Consider the following 20,882-nt stretch of genomic DNA (forward strand, 5'->3'; position numbering starts at 1 on the left):
GTCAAGCCATAAAATCCAGACACTTCCCTATCAGAGGAGGATAACTTGATTTGGTGCAGAGTAGGGCAAAACTACGTGCCCAGATATATTGTCAAAATCAATAGTGATCTCTGTGGCAAATGAATATTGAAGGACATCATCACAGATAAACTTAGGCTGTGATACTGGTTATTTCAAGCAACAGACCAGAAGATGAGCCAGAAATCTAACATGGAATTAGGGGGGGATACAATAGCCATAATGGGTCTTGACAACCTTCCATATATCCTTTATAGTCTGGAATATTCCATTCATGCACCAGGTAACACTCATGCTCAGGAGAGACTGAAAGGGGTCTAAGATATCGACAAGTTCATGGCTGAACTTGAAACATTACTCACTACCTGAGGAGATGTGAGAAAGTCCTATAAAAATCAAAACCTACCTGACTTGAAAATTACGTGAAAATTGAATACTTTCCCTAACAGACAAATCCATTTGCAAAGGGTAGAAGCCTTGCTAGCTCAAATGTTGGAGCATAGCCTCTGACCAGTCATTGGCTGACTGCTAAGATATGTTCACCCAAGGTCAACCACAAAAATCCTGGCTTAAAAGTAGAAACAAGAATTAAAAAAATAGTAAGCACAATAAAACAATGTTATCCACATATTTGAAAATGCAGTCATTAGAAACTATGAGGTAGACCTTATTGGATTTAGCACACGAAACTTTAAAGCAACTACGGTAAACATGGAACTGATAGGAACCATGTTTAAAGAAGTACAGGAATGATGACATTGACTCGTAAAAAAGAGAGTATCAGTAAAGAATATAAATTATACATTATAATGTACAGCTTGGTGATGATGGCTAATAACACTGCATCATATACTTGAATGTTGCTAAGAGAGTAGATCTTAAACGTTCTCACCACAAAAGAGAAATGAAAATTAATTATGCGATGGGACGGATGTGGTAGCCAATACTACAGTGGTAATCATTTTGTAATTTATAAATGTATCAAGTCAACACATACACATTAAACTTACACAGTTATGTGTCAATTATATCTCAATAAACCTGAGTGAAACAGAAAAAACAAATAATAATTATAAAATTATAAAAAAGAACTAAATAGATACTTGAGTTGAAAATATAATAACTAGGCGGTCTGGGCAAGATGGCGGAAGAGTAAGACGCGGAGATCACCTTCCTTCACACAGATACAGTAGAAATACATCTACACGTGGAACTGCTCCTACAGAACACCCACTGAACGCTGGCAGAAGACGTCAGACCTCCCAAAAGCCAAGAAAATCCCCACGTACTTGGGTAGGGCAAAAGAAAAAAGAAATAACAGAGACAAAAGAATAGGGACGGGACCTGCACCAGTGGGAGGGAGCTGTGAAGGAGGAAAGATTTCCACGCACTAGGAAGCCCCTTCGTGGGCAGAGACTGCGGGTGGCAGAGGGGGGAAGCTTCGGAGCCACGGAGGAGAGCGCAGCCACAGGGGTGCGGAGGGCAAAGCGGAGAGATTCCTGCACAGAGGCTCGGCGCCGAGCAGCACTCTCCAGCCCGAGAGGCTTGTCTGCCCAGCCGCCGGGGCGGGCGGGGCTGGGAGCTGAGACTCGGGCTTCGCTGGGATCAAAGGGAGAGGACTGGGTTTGGCGGCGTGAACACAGCCTGAAGGGGTTAGTGCACCACAGCTAGCCGGGAGGGAGTCCGGGAAAAGGTCTGCAGCTGCTGAACAGGCAAGAGACTTTTTCTTGCCTCTTTGTTTCGCGGCCCGCAAGGAGAGGGGATTCAGAGCGCCGCCTAAACGAGCTCCAGAGACAGGCACAAGCCCCGGCTATCAGCGCGGATCCCACAGCAACAGGGGCGCAGAGGGAAAAACGGAGAAATTCCCGCACAGAGGCTCGGCGCCGAGCAGCACTCACCAGTCCGAGAGGCTTGTCTGCTCACCCGCCGGGGCGGGAGGGGCTGGGAGCTGGGGCTCGGGCTTCGGTGCTAGCCGGGAGGGAGTCCGGGAAAAAGTCTGCAGCTGCCGAAGAGGCAAGAGACTTTTTCTTTCCTCTTTGTTTCACGGCATGCAAGGAAAGGGGATTCAGAGCGCCGCCTAAACGAACTCCAGAGACAGGTGCGAGCCGCGGCGATCAGCTCGGACCCCAGAGACGGGCATGAGACGCTAAGGCTGCTGCTGCCGCCACCGAGAAGCCTGTGTGCGAGCACAGATCACTCTCCACACCGCGCCTCCCGGGAGCCTGTGCAGCCCGCCACTGCCAGGCTCCCATCATCCGGGGACAACTTCCCTGGGAGAACGCACGGCGCGCCTCAGGCTGGTGCAACGTCACGCCGGCCTCTGACGCTGCAGGCTCGCCCCGCCTCCTCCGTACCGCTCCCTCCCCCCCAGCCTGAGTGAGCCAGAGCCCCCGCAGCAGCTGCTCCTTTAACCCCGTTCTGTCTGGGCGGGGAACGGACGCCCTCAGGCGACGTACATGCAGAGGCGGGTCCAAATCCAAAGCTGAACCCCGGGAGCTGTATGAACAAAGAAGAGAAACGGAAATCTCTCCCAGCAGCCTCAGAAGCAGCGGATTAAAGCTCCACAAACAACTTGATGTGCCTGCATCTGTTGAATACCTGAATAGACAACGAATCATCCCAAATTTAGGAGGTGGACTTTGGGAGCAGGATATATTAATTTTTCCCCTTTTCCTTTTTTTGTGAGTGTATGTGTGTATGCTTCTGGGTGAGATTTTGTCTGTATAGCTTTGCTCTCACTGTTAGTCCTAGGGTTAGGTCCGTCCGTTTTTTTTTTTTTTTTTACTTAAAAAATTTTTTTCTCTAATATATGTTTTCTTAATAATTTTATCCTTATTTTCTATTTTTAAAAAATTAAAAAAAATTTTTTTTAATAAGTTTTTTTCACATTTTTTATTTTAAAAAATTAAAAAATTTTTTCTTAATAAATTTTTTTCTTAATATTTTTTCTTTTTCTTATAAAAAATTAATAAATCTATTTTTAAGAATTAAAAAAATTTTTTTCTTAATAAATTTATTCTTAATAATTTTTTTCTTATTTTTTATTATAATAGCTTTATTTTATTTTATTTTATCCTCTTTCTTTCTTTCTTTCCATTTTTTCTCCCTTTTATTCTGAGCCGTGTGGATGAAAGGCTCTTGGTGCTCCAGCCAGGCATCAGGGCTGTGCCTCTGAGGTGGGAGAGCCAACTTCAGGACACTGGTGCACAAGAGACCTCCCAGCTCCACGTAATACCAAATGGCGAAAATCTCTCAGAGACCTCCATCTCAACATCAAGACCCAGCTTCACTCAACGACCAGCAAGCTACAGTGCTGGACACCCTAAGCCAAACAACTAGCAAGACAGGAACACAGCCCCATCCATTAGCAGAGAGGCTGCCTAAAATCATAATAAGGCCACAGACACCCCAAAACACACCACCAGACGTGGACATGCCCACCAGAAAGACAAGATCCAACCTCATCCACCAGAACATAGGCACTAGTCCCCTCCACCAGGAAGCCTACACAACCCACTGAACCAACTTTAGCCACTGGGGGCAGATACCAAAAACAACGGGAACTACGAACCTGCAGCCTGTGAAAAGGAGACCCCAAACACAGTAAGATAAGCAAAATGAGAAGACAAAAAACCACACAGCAGGTGAAGGAGCAGGGTCAAAACACACCAGACCTAACAAATGAAGAGGAAATAGGCAGTCTACCTGAAAAAGAATTCAGAATAACGATAGTAAAGATGATCCAAAATCTTGGAAATAGAATAGACAAAATGCAAGAAACATTTAACAAGGATGTAGAAGAACTAAAGAGGAACCAAGCAACGATGAAAAACACAATAAATGAAATTAAAAATACTCTAGACGGGATCAATAGCAGAATAACTGAGGCAGAAGAACAGATAAGTGACCTGGAAGATAAAATAGTGGAAATAACTACTGCAGAGCAGAATAAAGAAAAAAGAATGAAAAGAACTGAGGACAGTCTCAGAGACCTCTGCGACAACATTAAACGCACCAACATTCGAATCATAGGGGTCCCAGAAGAAGAAGAGAAAGAGAAAGGGACTGAGAAAATATCTGAAGAGATTATAGTTGAAAACTTCCCTAATATGGGAAAGGAAATAGTTAATCAAGTCCTGGAAGCACAGAGAGTCCCATACAGGATAAATCCAAGGAGAAACATGCCAAGACACATATTAATCAAATTATCCAAAATTAAATATAAATTAAACATATTAAAAGCAGCAAGGGAAAAACAACAAATAACACACAAGGGAATCCCCATAAGGTTAACAGCTGATCTTTCAGCAGAAACTCTGCAAGCCAGAAGGGAGTGTCAGGATATACTCAAAGTGATGAAGGAGAAAAACCTACAACCAAGGTTACTCTACCCAGCAAGGATCTCATTCAGATTTGATGGAGAAATTAAAACCTTTACAGACAAGCAAAAGCTGAGAGAGTTCAGCACCACCAAACCAGCTTTACAACAAATGCTAAAGGAACTTCTTTAGGCAAGAAACACAAGAGAAGGAAAACACCTACAATAACAAACCCAAAACATTTAAGAAAATGGGAATAGGAACATACATCATATCAATAATTACCTTAAATGTAAAAGGATTAAATGCTCCCACCAAAAGACACAGACTGGCTGAATGGATACAAAAACAAGACCCATATATATGCTGTCTACAAGAGACCCACTTCAGGCCTAGAGGCACATACAGACTGAAAGTGAGGGGATGGAAAAAGATATTCCATGCAAATGGAAATCAAAAGAAAGCTGGAGTAGCAATTCTCATATCAGACAAAATAGACTTTAAAATAAAGACTATTACAAGAGACAAAGAAGGACACTATATAATGATCAAAGGATCGATCCAAGAAGAAGGTATAACAATTGTAAATATTTATGCACCCAACATAGGAGCACCTCAATACATAAGGCAAATACTAACAGCCATAAAAGGGGAAATTGACAGTAACACAATCATAGTAGGGGAATTTAGCACCCCACTTTCACCAATGGACAGATCATCCAAAATGAAAATAAATAAGGAAACACAAGCTTTAAATGATACATTAAACAAGATGGACTTAATTGATATTTATAGGACATTCCACCCAAAAACAACAGAATACACATTTTTCTCAAGTGCTCATGGAACATTCTCCAGGATAGATCATATCTTGGGTCACAAATCAAGCCTTGGTAAATTTAAAAAAATTGAAATCGTATCAAGTATCGTTTCTGACCACAACGCTATGAGACTAGATATCAATTACAGGAAAAAATCTGTAAAAAATACAAACACATGGAGGCTACACAATACACTGCTTAATAACGAAGTGATCACTGAAGAAATCAAAGGGGAAATCAAAAAATACCTAGAAACAAATGACAATGGAGCCACGACGACCCAAAACCTATGGGATGCAGCAAAAGCAGTTCTAAGAGGGAAGTTTATAGCAATAAAAGCCTAAATCAAGAAACAGGAAAACTCTCAAATAAACAACCTAACCTTGCACCTAAAGCAATTAGAGAAAGAAGAACAAAAAAACCCCAAAGCTAGCAGAAGGAAAGAAATCATAAAGATCAGATCAGAAATAAATGAAAAAGAAATGAAGGAAACAATAGCAAAAATCAATGAAACTAAAAGCTGGTTCTTTGAGAAGATAAACAAAATTGATAAACCATTAGCCAGACTCATCAAGAGAAAAAGGGAGAAGACTCAAATCAATAGAATTAGAAATGAAAAAGGAGAAGTAACCACTGACACTGCAGAAATACAAAAGATCATGAGAGATTACTACAAGCAACTCTATGCCAATAAAATGGACAACCTGGAAGAAATGGACAGATTCTTAGAAATGCACAACCTACTGAGACTGAACCAGGAAGAAATAGAAAATATGAACAGACCAATCACAAGCACTGAAATTGAAACTGCGATTAAAAATCTTCCAACACACAAAAGCCCAGGACCAGATGGCTTCACAGGCGAATTCTATCAAATATATAGAGAAGAGCTAACACCTATCCTTATCAAACTCTTCCAAAATATTGCAGAGGGAGGAACACTCCCCAACTCATTCTACGAGGCCACCATCACCCTGATACCTAAACCAGACAAAGATGTCACAAAGAAAGAAAACTACAGGCCAATATCACTGATGAACATAGATGCAAAAATCCTCAACAAAATACTAGCAAACAGAATCCAAACAGCACATTAAAAGGATTATACACCATGATCAAATGGGGTTTATTCCATGAATGCAAGGATTCTTCAATATACGCAAATCAATCAACGTGATACATCATATTAACAAATTGAAGGACAAAAACCATATGATCATCGCAATAGAGGCAGAGAAAGCTTTCAACAAAATTCAACACCCATTTATGATAAAAGCCCTGCAGAAAGTAGGCATAGAGGGAACTTTCCTCAACATAATAAAGGCCATATATGACAAACCCACAGCCAACATTGTCCTCAATGGTGAAAAACTGAAACCATTTCCACTAAGATCAGGAACAAGACAAGGTTGCCCACTCTCACCACTATTATTCAACATAGTTTTGGAAGTGTTAGCCACAGCAATCAGAGAAGACAAAGAAATAAAAGGAATCCAAATCGGAAAAGAAGAAGTAAAGCTGTCACTGTTTGCAGATGACATGATACTATACATAGAGAATCCTAAAGATGCTACCAGAAAACTCCTAGAGCTAATCAATGAATTTGGTAAAGTAGCAGGATACAAAATTAATGCACAGAAATCTCTTGCATTCCTATATACTAATGATGAAAAATCTGAAAGTGAAATAAAGAAAACACTCCCATTTACCATTGCAACAAAAAGAATAAAATATCTAGGAATAAACCTACCTAAGGAGACAAAAGACCTGTATGCAGAAAATTATAGGACACTGATGAAAGAAATTTAAGGTGATACAAATAGATGGAGAGATATACCATGTTCCTGGATTGGAAGAATCAACATTGTGAAAATGACTCTACTACCCAAAGCAATCTACAGATTCAATACAATCCCTATCAAACTACCACTGGCATTTTTCACAGAACTAGAACAAAAAATTTCACAATTTGTATGGAGACACAAAAGACCCTGAATAGCCAAAGCAATCTTGAGAACGAACAATGGAGCTGGAGGTATTAGGCTCCCTGACCTCAGACTATATTACAAAGCTACAGTAATCAAGACAGTTTGGTACTGGCACAAAAACAGAAATATAGATCAATGGAACAGGATAGAAAGCCCAGAGATAAGCCCATGCACATATGGTCACCTTATCTTTGATAAAGGAGGCAAGCATATACAGTGGAGAAAAGACAGCCTCTTCAATAAGTGGTGCTGGGAAAATTGGACAGGTACATGTAAAAGTATGAAATTAGAACACTCCCTGACACCATACACAAAAATAAACTCAAAATGGATTAAAGACCTAAGTGTAAGGCCAGACACTATCAAACTCTTAGAAGAAAACATAGGCAGAACACTCTATGACATACATCACAGCAAGATCCTTTTTGACCCAGCTCCTAGAGAAATGGAAATAAAAACACAAATAGACAAATGGGACCTAATGAAACTTAAAAGCTTTTGCACAGCATAGGAAACCATAAACAAGACCAAAAGACAACCCTCAGAATGGGAGAAAATATTTGCAAATGAAGCAACTGACAAAGGATTAATCTCCAAGATTTACAAGCAGCTCATGCAGCTCAATAACAAAAAAACAAACAACCCAATCCAAAAATGGGCAGAAGACCTAAATAGACATTTCTCCAAAGAAGATATACAGATTGCCAACAGACACATGAAAGAATGCTCAACATCATTAATCATTAGAGAAATGCAAATCAAAACTACAATGAGGTATCATCTCACACCAGTCAGAATGGCCATCATCAAAAAATCTAGAAACAATAAATGCTGGAGAGGGTGTGGAGAAAAGGGAACACTCTTGCACTGTTGGTGGGAATGTAAATTGATACAGCCACTATGGAGAACAGTATGGAGGTTCCTTAAAAAACTGAAAATAGAACTACCATATGACCCAGCAATCCCACTACTGGGCATATACCCTGAGAAAACCATAATTCAGAAAGAGTCATGTACCAAAATATTCATTGCAGCTCTGTTTACAATAGCCAGGACATGGAAACTACCTAGGTGTCCATCATCGGATGAATGGATAAAGAAGATGTGGCACATATATACAATGGAATATTACTCAGCCATAAAAAGAAATGAAATGGAGGTATTTGTAATGAGGTGGATGGAGTTAGAGTCTGTCATACAGAGTGAAGTAAGTCAGAAAGAGAAAAACAAATACAGTATGCTAACACATATATATGGATTCTATGGAAAAAAAAAAAAGGTCATGAAGAACCTAGTGGCAAGACAGGAATAAAGACACAGACCTACTAGAGAATGGACTTGAGGATATGGGGAGTGGGAGGGGTGAGATGTGACAGGGTGAGAGAGTGTCATGGACATATATACACTACCAAATGTAAAATAGATAGCTAGTGGGAAGCAGCCGCATAGCACAGGGAGATCAGCTCGGTGCTTTGTGACCACCTAGAGGGGTGGGATAGGGAGGGTGGGAGGGAGGGAGATGCAAGAGGGAAGAGATATGGGAACATATGTATATGTATAACTGATTCACTTTGTTATAAAGCAGAAACCATTGTAAAGCAATTATACTTCAACAAAGATGTTTAAAAAAAAAAAAAGAAAATATAATAACTAAAATTATATAAGCTCACTAGCAGAAAGAATAAATAAAAATAATAATGTATCAATAGAAATTATTCAACAGAAAGGAAAAACAAGAAAGAAGTAAAGTGAACAGAATCTCAGACACCTGTTTGACACCATTATGCAAATACACATTACATAATGAGCGTCTCAGAAGGAGAGGAGAGATAGAAATGATCAAAAAACAAAACAAAACAAAACAAACAAAAACAAAAAAACAAAACTTGAGTAAATAATAGCTAAAAACTCCCAAACAATGAAAATCTCTAACCTACACAGTACTTAGGCTCAACAAACTTCAAGTAAGATAAAATCAAAGACAATCACACATAGACACGTCATAGTTAAGTTACTGGACAACAGCCACAAGGAGAAAATCTTTATACTGAGAAGAAAAAAATGGTACATCACCTATAGGAGAGACACAGCAAGGTTCAGAGCTGACTTCTCATTAGAATCAATGGAGGCCAGGTGGGGTTACAAATTCAAAGTGCTACTACAAAATACTCTCAATCAAGAATTCTATACTCAGCAAAACTATTCTTCATAAGTAAAGGCAACAGAAAGCCATTCTCAAATTTTAAAGACAGAGAGAGAGAGAGAGAGATAAATCAGTGATAGCAGAGCTGCTCTGCCAGAAATAATAAGGCAAGAAATGATAATAATCAGGAAATTCTCAGGTTGAAAAGATGACACAAAACAGTAACTCATATCTACATAAGTATAATAAAGAACATTGGTACTAGCAATAACAAAGTATAAAACAGTAAATATCTTGTCTTTTCTTCTCTAACATCAGTTTAAAAAAACTTGCAAAAGACAGTAATTTATCCTCTTTTTTTTTCTTTTTGGGCCAAGCGGCTTGTGGGATCTTAGTTCCCCGACCAGGGATTGAACCTGGGCCCCCGGCAGTAAAAAAAGCCTGCATCCTAACCACCGGGCCGTCAAGGAATTCCCACAAAAGACAATAATTTAAATTTCAAGAAAGGGTGGTGTAAACTCATCTCTCCCTCTTCCTCCAAGCTGATCAAAATTATAAAAAAGTATAAACCCTGAAATAACATAAAAAAATCATAGGAAGTCTCTAAAAGGTGGAAGCAAGAAGGTACCTGTACAGGTATGCTAGGAATGGAAGAACAATATAGCACCTCAGCAATTCCCAACACCCCATCCAGTGGCAAAAGAGTAGTCCAGGTAGAAGTGGAATGAGAAACCCATTAACACTGTGGTGCCTAGAGTAGTAACCTCTGCACCACAGCATGGAACTTCTCATTAACGAGCTTGAGACAACAGGTGGCCTGGACCAGGAAACAGCCATTTGGTCCTGTTGGCAGTATCAGCAGGGAAGAGTGAAACTCTTCTGACAAAATAGCTCCACCCCCACAGGCTTGATGTCTCCTGTACCTACCTAGAAACACTAGGCAGAATGACCCTGGGAAGTAACTCCCATCCACACAAACAGTACTAGAGTCCCACTGGCACTGGATGGACCAGGGAGACACTTTCCACCTGCACAGGCCCACCATCTACAATATTCCACTCAGAGGCCATAGGAGGAGACAGGGGAAGGTCCTTCCACTCCTGCAGGCGGGACAGGCAAGTATCACTGAGACCCGCAGAAACAGCAACTGAACCAAGAAGGCCAAAATAGCATTATGAAGGCTCTGAGAACTTTTGTCATTGAATTCAACCCATATAACTTGGTCAGGACTTATGTGCTACAACTAAGGAGTCTGAATGAACAAAATAAAAGATTTAAGTAGAATGAAGAACTGCATAACATAATAGTCAAAATTTCCAGAAAGCAACTGAAAACCATTTGCCATACCAAGAACCAGGAAAATCACAACTTGAGGGAGAAAAGTCAGTCAATGCATGTCAACACCAAAGTACATCACTTGTTAGAATTATCTGACAAAGATTTTAAAGTAGCCTTTGTAAAATGATGGCAACAAATAATTAAAAATATCCTTCATGGGGAGTGAAGTCAGCAAAATGGAGAACTAGAAAACACCAAGCCTTTGTTTTTCTCTGGAAACATCAAAAGACAACCAGAAACTGGCTGAAATAACCTCACTGGGGTCTCCAGAAAACCTCAGGAACACATTCAAAGGTCTACAAATGTCCAAACAAGAAAAAAACATCTTGAAAATGACAGGAAATTTTGTGGTGTTTTTACTCCCCTATGCCCTATTCCCTCCCCCAGTGTGGCATGGTTTAATCTGGAGGAAATGGTAGTCTGTTTCACAATTCCTTCCATTATACCAGGTGGAGCAGAGAAGACCTTATCTGCAATGTTCTAACCTGTCTGGAAGGTGCCTGAATGGCTATTTTCCATGTCACCTGCTTATTTTTTCAAATGCTGAATTTTCAACAAAAATCACAAGGTGTCTTAGTCAGTTTGGGCTGCCCTAACAAAAACACCATAGACTGGGTGCTCAAACAACAAACATTTATTTCTCACAGTTCTGGAGGCCAGGAAGTTTAAAGATTAGGTTTCCAGCATGCCCTGTGTCTGATGAGAACATGCTCCCTGGTTCAGAGATGGCCATCTTGCCATCTTCCTGCTCTGTCCTCACATGGTAGAAGAGGTGAGGGAGCTCTTTGGCCTCTCTTTTATAAGGGCACTAATCCCATTCATGAGGGCTCCACCTTCATGACCTAAGCCACTCCCAAAGGCTCCACTTCCCAATACCATCACTATGCATTAGTATAAATTTTAGAGGAACAGAAACATTCAGTCTATGTTACAAGGCAAACAAAGAAAAAAAGCATGGCCCAAATGAAGGAAATAAATTGGCAGAAACCATTCCTGAGGACGTAGAGACGTACTAGACAAAGTCTTTAAAACAACTGTCTAAAATATGCTCAAAGAGCTAAAGGAAAACAAAAAGAATGAAGGGAAGTCAGGAAAATGATATATGACTAAAATGAAAATATCAACAAAGATATATAAATTATAAAAAGAAACCAAACAGAAATTCTGGCATTGAAAAATGCGATAACTGAACTGAAAATTGAGTAGAAGGATTCAACAGCAGATTTAAAGGGGCAGCAGAAAGAAGCAGTAAACTTGAGAATAGGATAACTGAAATTATTGAGTCTGAGAACCGGAAAGAAAAAAAAGGAGGGACTTGTGGGATACCATTATGCAGAACAATATATGACTTAAGGGAATCCCAGGAGAAGAGAGATTATTTAAAGACATAATGGCCAAAAGCTTGCCAGATCTGATGAACCACATGAACACACAAATCCTTGAGCTTAAATTTTAAGAAGGATAAAGCCAAAGAGACCCACACCAAGACAAATTATAATCAAACTGTCAAAAGCTAAAGAGAATATTAATATTGAAGGCAGCAAGAGAAAAATAACTAAACACATAAAAGGGGTGATAATAAGATTACTAGCCAATTTCTTAGCAAAAACTTTAGAGGCCAGAAGACAAGGGGATGATATATTTAAAGTGCTGAATGCAAAATGAAACAGGTACTTTGGAATACAGCCTGGCAGTTTCTCACAAAAAAATCAAACAAAAAAAACATACTGTTACCATATGATGCAGCAATCATGTTGCTTGATATTTACCCAAAGGAGTTAAAATATGTCAATACAAAAACCTGTGAATGGGGGCTTCCCTGGTTGTGCAGTGGTTGAGAGTCTGCCTGCCAATGCAGGGGACACAGGTTCGAGCCCTGGTCTGGGAAGATCCCACATGCCGCGGAGCGACTAGGCCCGTGAACCACAGTTGCTGAGCCTGCGCGTCCGGAGCCTGTGCTCCGCAACAAGGGAGGCAGCAATAGTGAGAGGCCCGCGCACCATGATGAAGAGTGGCCTCCACTCGCCGCAACTAGAGAAAGCCCTCGCACAGAAACGAAGACCCAACACAGCCATAAATAAATAAATAAATAAATAAATAAATAAATAAATAAATAAATAAATAAATAAAATGAAAACCTGTGAATGGATGTTTATAGCAGCTTGATTCATCTGCCAAAATGTGGAAGCAACCAAGATGTCCTTTAGTAGATGAATGGATAAATAAACTGTGGTACATACAGACAATACAATATTACTCAGTACTAAAAAGAAATTAGCTCTCAAGCCATGATAAGGCATGTAGTAAAGTTAAATGCATGTTACCAAGGTAAAGAAGCCAATCTGTAACTGCTACATACTGTACATTTCAACTATATGATCTTCTGAAAAAGGCAAAATTATGGAGACAGTAAAAAGGTCAAAGGTTATTAGACATTATAGGTATGGGAATGATGAATAAAAATTACTAAGAAACTATTTTACAGGTAACAGATGTTTTAATATGTTAATTATATAAAATTAAAAATAAACTAATAGAGATTTGATTTCCAATTTACTACTGATACTAGTAATTTAAATTCATTAAGGCAGAGATAGAGCAAAAATTATTATTTATTGTCCTGTGTTAAAAATTTATTCCAACACTTTTTATAAACTCCCATTGCTAATATAAATTAACATAAGCCAAATAAATGAAAGTATACTTACTAAATTTTTTTCAACTACAACATGCATTTCTATATACTGAGAGAAGTCTGCAAGTGGCTGAAAAAGAATCACAAACTTTAGATAAAAATTGAAGAATCATTTAATTATTTTAAGTAATATACTACTTCACAAATTCAACACTGAAAATTCAATTTTCTATATGAAAATAGAAATCATTTTCAGAATATTGCCTTTGTCATGTTTTTCACACCTGATCAATCACTTAATTTATTCAGAAAATAACTTTCCTCTACCTTCCATTCTCCATATTCTCACTGGTACTGGGCTACTCATATGATTCTCTTCCCTGAGGAAATTCTTCCCTTGACTTGCCATTATGTGTGTATTTATGTTCGTTTAATGATTCCATTATACATTATTATGCTGTATGATTTTATCTATGACCTTGAAAGAGTAGGGGCACATCTCTGTGTTTAGAGGGGTGGGATTTCATCTGAAGGATAAAGTTAATCCTTGTATAAATCACCGCAGAAAAAAGTGAGCAACAGAGAAACAAAATGACTGGGTTTCTTAAACTGCACCATAGATATCTCAGGATATCTGGTTATGATGTCATTCAATTAGACCACAGTGGTTAAATTAGGCACAAACGTGAGGCCCGATGGGCTTATGATCTGTGTGACTTACACTCTGCCAACAAGTAATAATTGTTGTAACTACGTTTAATAAAATATTACTTATGTTCATCATTATTTTTACATGACGTTAACCTAGGAGGAATGCACTAGGGAAAACTTGGAAAACAGTCTTTGTGGGCACTTTAAGACTGTAGTGCAGTTAACTCAAAATAGTTTGTTACTAAAATAGCATACCATGTATAAGCACTGGACAAATATATAGAAGCAGAAAAGGAGGATCAAATTTCAAAAATTGAGAAAACTTTTATTATGCGTATTTTAATGTCTGAATTTTTTTCTTTTTACACTGGTATTTAATCCTTTGAAAGTTCAAAACTATCACATTTTAGTTAAACCATTTTCCTTAACATAAAGAGGAGAAATAAAGAGGGAAAAACAAATCTAGGATTTAGCAGAGAAAAGTGAAGACTATAGTAATTTAAAGGAAAAAAAGTCAATAAGGTCAGTAAGACAAATTTAGGGGTGAATGATCATTCATTTTTTCCCTCCATTTAAAAATTCTCTTTTAAAACCTTGGAGACTTGAGGGTTCTTTTGTTTTTTTTTTTTTAATGCAAATGAAATCCGCTTATGGTCTAATTGGTTTATTTTCATTTCCATCCAAAAGGAAGCACCGAATGCTTCATGATAGTTTTGCTTATAGGATTCCATCCTTTCATTGAAGTGCCTAAACAAGGAAATGACACTACTTTACTGGAGGAGAAAAATAAACATTTATATTAATTGAAAGTAACAAAATATTAATGCTTTGAGGGATTCAAAGCTATTTCTTTGTTTTAACCAACATAAGTGTTAGTTGACTTACATTTCCTGAAGTAATCCTTGTTTATTTTCATCTTTGAGATAGGGATTGATGATATTTATTTGATTATAATTTATTCATTTATTTACTGGACAATAAGCTTTCATGGGAAAAAGATATAGTCCGTTTTAGCAAAATAATTAAAAATTTAAGACAAAGATGCATAAAAGAATGCCAAGAAATCTGTATATTGGGAAGGTGGGCAGGTATTAAGATTTCAGAAGACCTCAAAAGCTATTTTATTTAGTAAAAGAAAGTAGCCAATAAAGAAAACCAATTTCTTGGAAATGTGCTATATAAAGTTGACATCAATTGCATGAAAGTTTGCTTTGGTCAAATAAATACTAAAGAATTGGAGCTAGGGAAGAAGATTGGAGAACACTACTAAATGATCCAATTGCAATATAGTTGGATTAAAAAGTTAAAGTTAAAAGATACCAAAGCCCACTGGTAAGAATATTCAGGAAGTGAGAGGGACATGAAGATGACTATAGATAGATAGATGATAGACGATATAGATAGATAAATAGATAAGTAGGTAGATAGTTAATGTGCGTGTTTGTGTATTTTGTTTAACTTGGGCAGTCATTATGTCCAATGTAAGATAAATTACTCAGAAAAAAATTGGAATGAGAGTGGGAGATCTATAAATCACAGTAGATAAAGCCATGAAAAAATATACAAGACAATATACAAGACAAACAAAAACCTGAGACATAACACAAGAAATATCATTATCTAGAACATGAGTATATAAGGAAAAGTCAGAGAAAGTGAGATAGAAAGTGAAGCAGGAGAATTTTATCAGAGAGTAAAGTGAGTTGAAAATTCCAGAAAGTTTTTATATTATTTCACCATTAACATTATACTTAATGGTGGTGGACTTTCTTCTTAAAATTGGTCCAAGACAAGGATATTCTTCTCACCTATTCAACACCATGCTAACCAGGGCATGTAGGCAATAGAAGAGAAGTTAAAAGCATCATAATTGAAAAGGAAGAACACTATCTTTATTTAAGATGACATCATCTTGTACATAGAAAACTACAAAGAGTACAATAAAAAACTAATACCCAATTTAAACAAGTTTGCAGAATATGAAATCAGTATACAAAAGTCAATAATTTCCAAACATGAATAATGAGAAATCCAAATTTGAAATAAAATTTTAAATGTGAAATAGCATTTAAATAACAAAATTTGTAGAAATAAATTTAACATAAGAAGTTTGGCTGACAACTTGAAGACAACTATACAAAAGATTGTGGCAAAAAATTAAAGAAGACCTAAAAACAAAAGACTGTTCAATGTTCATGGATAGGACGAGTTAATATTGTTAAGTGGCAATATTTCCAAGATTACTCTACAGAATCAACAGAATCCCAGCTTGCTTTTTCAGGGAATTGAAAATAAGTGAATTTTAAAATTTATTTGGCGATTGATAGTATCAAGAATAGCCAAAACAATCTTGAGAAAGAACATAACTGAAGGATGTACACTTACTAATTCCAAAACTTATTTCAAAGGTATAGTAGTAAAAAAAAAAAAAAAGTGTGGCTCTGGCATAAGAATAGACATAAGATCAATGGAGTATTATTGCAAGTGCAGAAATAATCCCTAACATCTATGGTCAACTGATCTTTGAAAAAAGGGCCATGAAGATTCAGTGGAACAAACATGAGTCTTTTCAACAAATGGTGTTGGGAAAACTAGATATGCATATGAAAAATGATGAATTTAGAGCTTCCTTCACTCCATACAAAAATTAAATTAAATTGGATCATATATTGAAATGTAAGGGATTAAAGAATAAAACTTTTGGAGGAAATATGAAATAAATTTTGTAAACCTGGTGTGATGGTTAATTTTTTCTGTGAACTTGCCTGGGTCACAATGCCCAGATTTTTGTTCAAAAATTATTCTGGATGTCTCTGTGAAAATGATTTTGGATAAGATAAACATTTAAATTGGTGGACTTTTAGTGGAGTAGAGTATCCCTCATCATATGTGTGGAGCTCATCTGATTAGTTGAAGGCCTTATTAGAGCAAAGACTACCTTGTAAGCAAGAAAGAATCCTTCCAGGTGACTGCCTTTGGACTTGAATACAACTCTTCCCTTGTCTCCAGTCTGCCAGTCTACAGTCTACCCTAAATTCTCTCATTCTCCCTCTCTGTGTGTGTGTGTGTGTGTGTGTTTATATCAAATATATATGTGTGTGTATACACACACACCCACACACATATACATATATCCTGTTGGTTCTGTTTCCCTGGAGAAGTGTCTTTCCTGAAAGATACCCTTAGCCACTGTTGGTGCAGAGCTGAGATTGTTGAAAACCAAACCCAGAATTTCATTTTGTGAGTGGATGAACTACAACACAAATTGAATCTCCACCCTCACAGGGTGTCTACTGGAAGAAATAAGATCCTAAAAATTGGAATGGGGGTATATGGGAAACTCTGATGAAGCTGGGGTCACTAAATCTCTAAATTCTTTTTTTTATAAATATTTGTTTATTTATTTATTTATTTTGGCTGTGTTGGGTCTTCATTGCTGCGCGCGGGCTTTCTCTAGTTGTGGCGGGTGGGGGCTACTCTTAGTTGTTGTGCACAGGCTTCTCATTGTGGTGGCTTCTGCTGTTGTGGAGCATGGGCTCTAGGCATGCGGGCTTCAGTAGCTGTGGCACATGGGCTCAGTAGTTGTGGCTCGTGGGCTCTAGAGTGCAGGCTCAGTAGTTATGGCACACGGGCTTAGTTGCTCCATGGCACGTGGGATCTTCCCAGACCAGGGATTGAAACCATGTCCCCTGCATTGGCAGGCGGATTCCTAACTACTGTACCACCAGGGAAGTCCCTAAACTTCTAAATTCTGATGAGTCTTCTTTGCCAGTAGAAGCAGTCTCTCCATCCCTGGATAAGGATATAAGGAAAATATAATGGCCTACCCTGAGGCAGTAGCCTTAAAAGACACTAGTGATTCTTCTCAGGATCCTAGGTAAGCATCTTCAATATCTGTGTGAATGTCACTTATGTTTATTATATCAAAACTTTGATATAACGGATATGGAGAAAGGAGAGCATCTGCAGACAACAAAGGTCTGGATCACAGGGAAAAATGCCACTAACAGCAGAAAATGCCATCTTGGTGTTCTGGAAAACTGAATGACTACTTTTAAGACTTATAATATGTTATGAAGTTTCTGGTATCACTCTCTCTCTCTTTCTCTCTCTCATATACATATGTTAATGTAAATAATTTTTTATCAGAAAAAATACATTGTTTATATTGCTGCATAGTAATAACCATACAGCTTACTCAATTGATCACTTACCTCTACACTTTGTATTTTATAGGGTTTTTCTCTTGACTCAATATCCTTCTCAGCATATAAAGAAGCACCTGTATTCCTATGTTTTACTTGATAAATCACATGTTCAAAACCAATTGAAGGCTCCAAGGGCTCAATTCCATAACTTACATTTTCAAATTGTAGTAAGCCCCTACAAATTCCAAAAACTAAGTGAATAAATAAAATAGCTCATTTTTCACAAAGTCAATAAAATGACACAATCAGTTTTTTTTAATAGTATGCAGATTATTTTCATTCTTAGCCTTATGTGGTGAAGTAAGGAAAAGTTACCGAGTGTCCACAAATTTACTGAGTGGAACAGAGTAGTAATGCTATTGGTATTTACCAAGCTATTAGTACTCTGTGGTCTCCACATACACTAAAAAATCTTAATTCAGGAGAAGAGTAGGAGACAGTACAAGAGTCTCCATGCTGTGCTTTTCCAATGACAATTTCCCACTATAAGCCATGCCTCACTTTAAAACTTAGCAAAGATCAAGGAAACTAAAAGCTGGTTCTTTGAGAAGATAAATAAAATTGATAAACCTTTAGCCAGCCTTATGAAGAAAAAAAAGGAGAGGACTCAAATTAATACAACTAGAAATAAAAAGGAGAAGTTGAAACTGACACCATAGAAATACAAAGGATCATAAGAGACTACTACAAGCAATTATATGCCAATAAAATGAACAGCCTAGAAGAAATGGACAAATTCTTAGAAAGATACAACCCTCCAAGACTGAACCAGGAAGAAATAGAAAATATAAACAGACCAATCACTAGTACTGAAATTGAAACAGTGATTTAAAAACTTCCAACAAACAAAAGTCCAGGACCAGATGGCTTCACAGGCGAATTCTATCAAACATTTAGAGAAGAGCTAACACATGTCCTTCTCAAACCATTCCAAAAAATTGCAGAGAAAGGAACACTCAGAAGCTCATTCTATGAGGCCACTATCACCCTGATACCAAAACCAGACAAAGATATCACACACACACACACACACACACACACACACACACACACACACACAAATTACAGGTCAATATCACTGATGAACATAGATGCAAAAATCCTCAACAAAATACTAGCTAACCAAATCCAACAACACATTAAAAGAATCATACACCATGATCAAGTGGGATTTATCCCAATGATGCAAGGATTCTTCAACATATGTAAACCAATCAGTGTGATACACCACATTAACAAACTGAAGAATAAAAACAATATGATCATCTCAATAGATGCAGAAAAGGCTTTTGACAAAATTCAACACCCATATATGATAAAAACTCTCCAGAAAGTGGGCACAGAGGGAACCTACCTCAACATAATAAAGGCCATATACGACAAAACCACAGCAAACATCATTCTCAACAGTGAAAAACTGAAAGCATTTCCTCTAAGATCAGGAACAAGACAAGGATGTCCAGTCTCTCCACTTTCATTCAACATAGTTTTGGAAGTCCTAGCCACGGCAATCAGAGACGAAAAATAAATAAAAGGAATACAAATTGGAAAAGAAGTTAAACTGTCTGCAGATGACATGATACTATACATAGAAAATCCTAAAGATGCCACCAGAAAACTACTAGGGCTCATCAATGAATTTGGTAAAGTCACAGGATACAAAATTAATGTGCAGAAATCTGTTGCATTCCTATACACTACTAATGAAACATCAGAAAGAGAAATTAAGGAAACAATCCTTCGAAAACAAACTTATGGTTACCAAGGGGGGAAGGTGGGGTGGGATGAATTAGGAGATTGGGATTGACATATACACACTACTATATATAAAATAGATAACTGATAAGAACCTACCATATAGCACAGGGAACTCTACTCAATACTCTGTAATGACCTATATATGGGAATAGAATCTAAAAAAGAGTGGGTATATGTATATGTATAACTGATTCACTTTGCTGTACAGCAGAAACTAACAGAACATTGTAAATCAACTATACTCCAATAAAATTAATTTAAAAATAAAAATAAAGCTTCTGATTATAATTTTTCAAATTTGAAAATTATTTCTTAAAAATTCCATTTTTTGTAACCATAAAATTATGTATAACAACCTGAGTCCAGTACATGTGCTAACGATCACCGCAGAATTTGGATAACCTTCAATATACCCTTGGTAGTAGCATAAGTTCTGAAAAATAAAGATAAACACATATATTTCTATTAGAATAATTCATGTTAAATGCACTATTCTCAAATACTTAAAACACACACACACACACACACACACACACACACACACACACACATATATATATATGTATGTGTCAAACACTAATTGTTTCCAAAATGAATTTATAACATCATTAGATGAACATTTGGCTCAATTTTCCAAAACTGTCCCTACATGTCCCAAAGAATAAGTACACTTCCATGATTTTTTTCTGTTATAAATGAAACATGACAACCCAATCATTAGGATCAAGGTAAAAATCATCAAAAACTTGTTTCTTCAAACTCTTCTGACTTAATTTTTCAAGGTAGATGTAAAAAATAAATAAACCCAAAAGATAATTTTTTCTTTTCAAGATTACTTTAGTATAATGGCAGAGTAGCTTGCATTGGATTAGCCTTCTCATCAATGACAAATGTAGACTCTGAAAAATTACTTTTTAAACTCCAACAACAAAGGCAGGCAAGAAAAGGTGAGAGAAGGGAATCAACAATAGAAAGAGGAAACTGCATTTACTGAGTTTTGTGT

At 37.4% G+C, this 20,882-nt stretch overlaps 1 protein-coding gene across 1 annotated transcript in view; it reads right to left on the minus strand.

The window, feature by feature from the left end:
- Positions 1 to 20,882, minus strand: part of ADAM2 (ADAM metallopeptidase domain 2) — a 99,916-nt gene that overhangs the window by 61,868 nt on the left and 17,166 nt on the right. Inside the window, exons 3-5 of the mRNA XM_082444200.1 lie at positions 20,236 to 20,312; positions 18,128 to 18,296; positions 13,336 to 13,392 (exon numbers count right to left, since the gene is read on the minus strand). Coding sequence (XP_082300326.1) covers positions 13,336 to 13,392; positions 18,128 to 18,296; positions 20,236 to 20,312 — 303 coding nt within the window. The remainder of the gene's footprint in view (positions 1 to 13,335; positions 13,393 to 18,127; positions 18,297 to 20,235; positions 20,313 to 20,882) is intronic.

Source organism: Balaenoptera physalus (genome assembly GCF_965194825.1).
Source record: "Balaenoptera physalus genome assembly, chromosome: 21".
In the NCBI taxonomy this organism is placed as follows: Eukaryota; Metazoa; Chordata; class Mammalia; order Artiodactyla; family Balaenopteridae; genus Balaenoptera; species Balaenoptera physalus.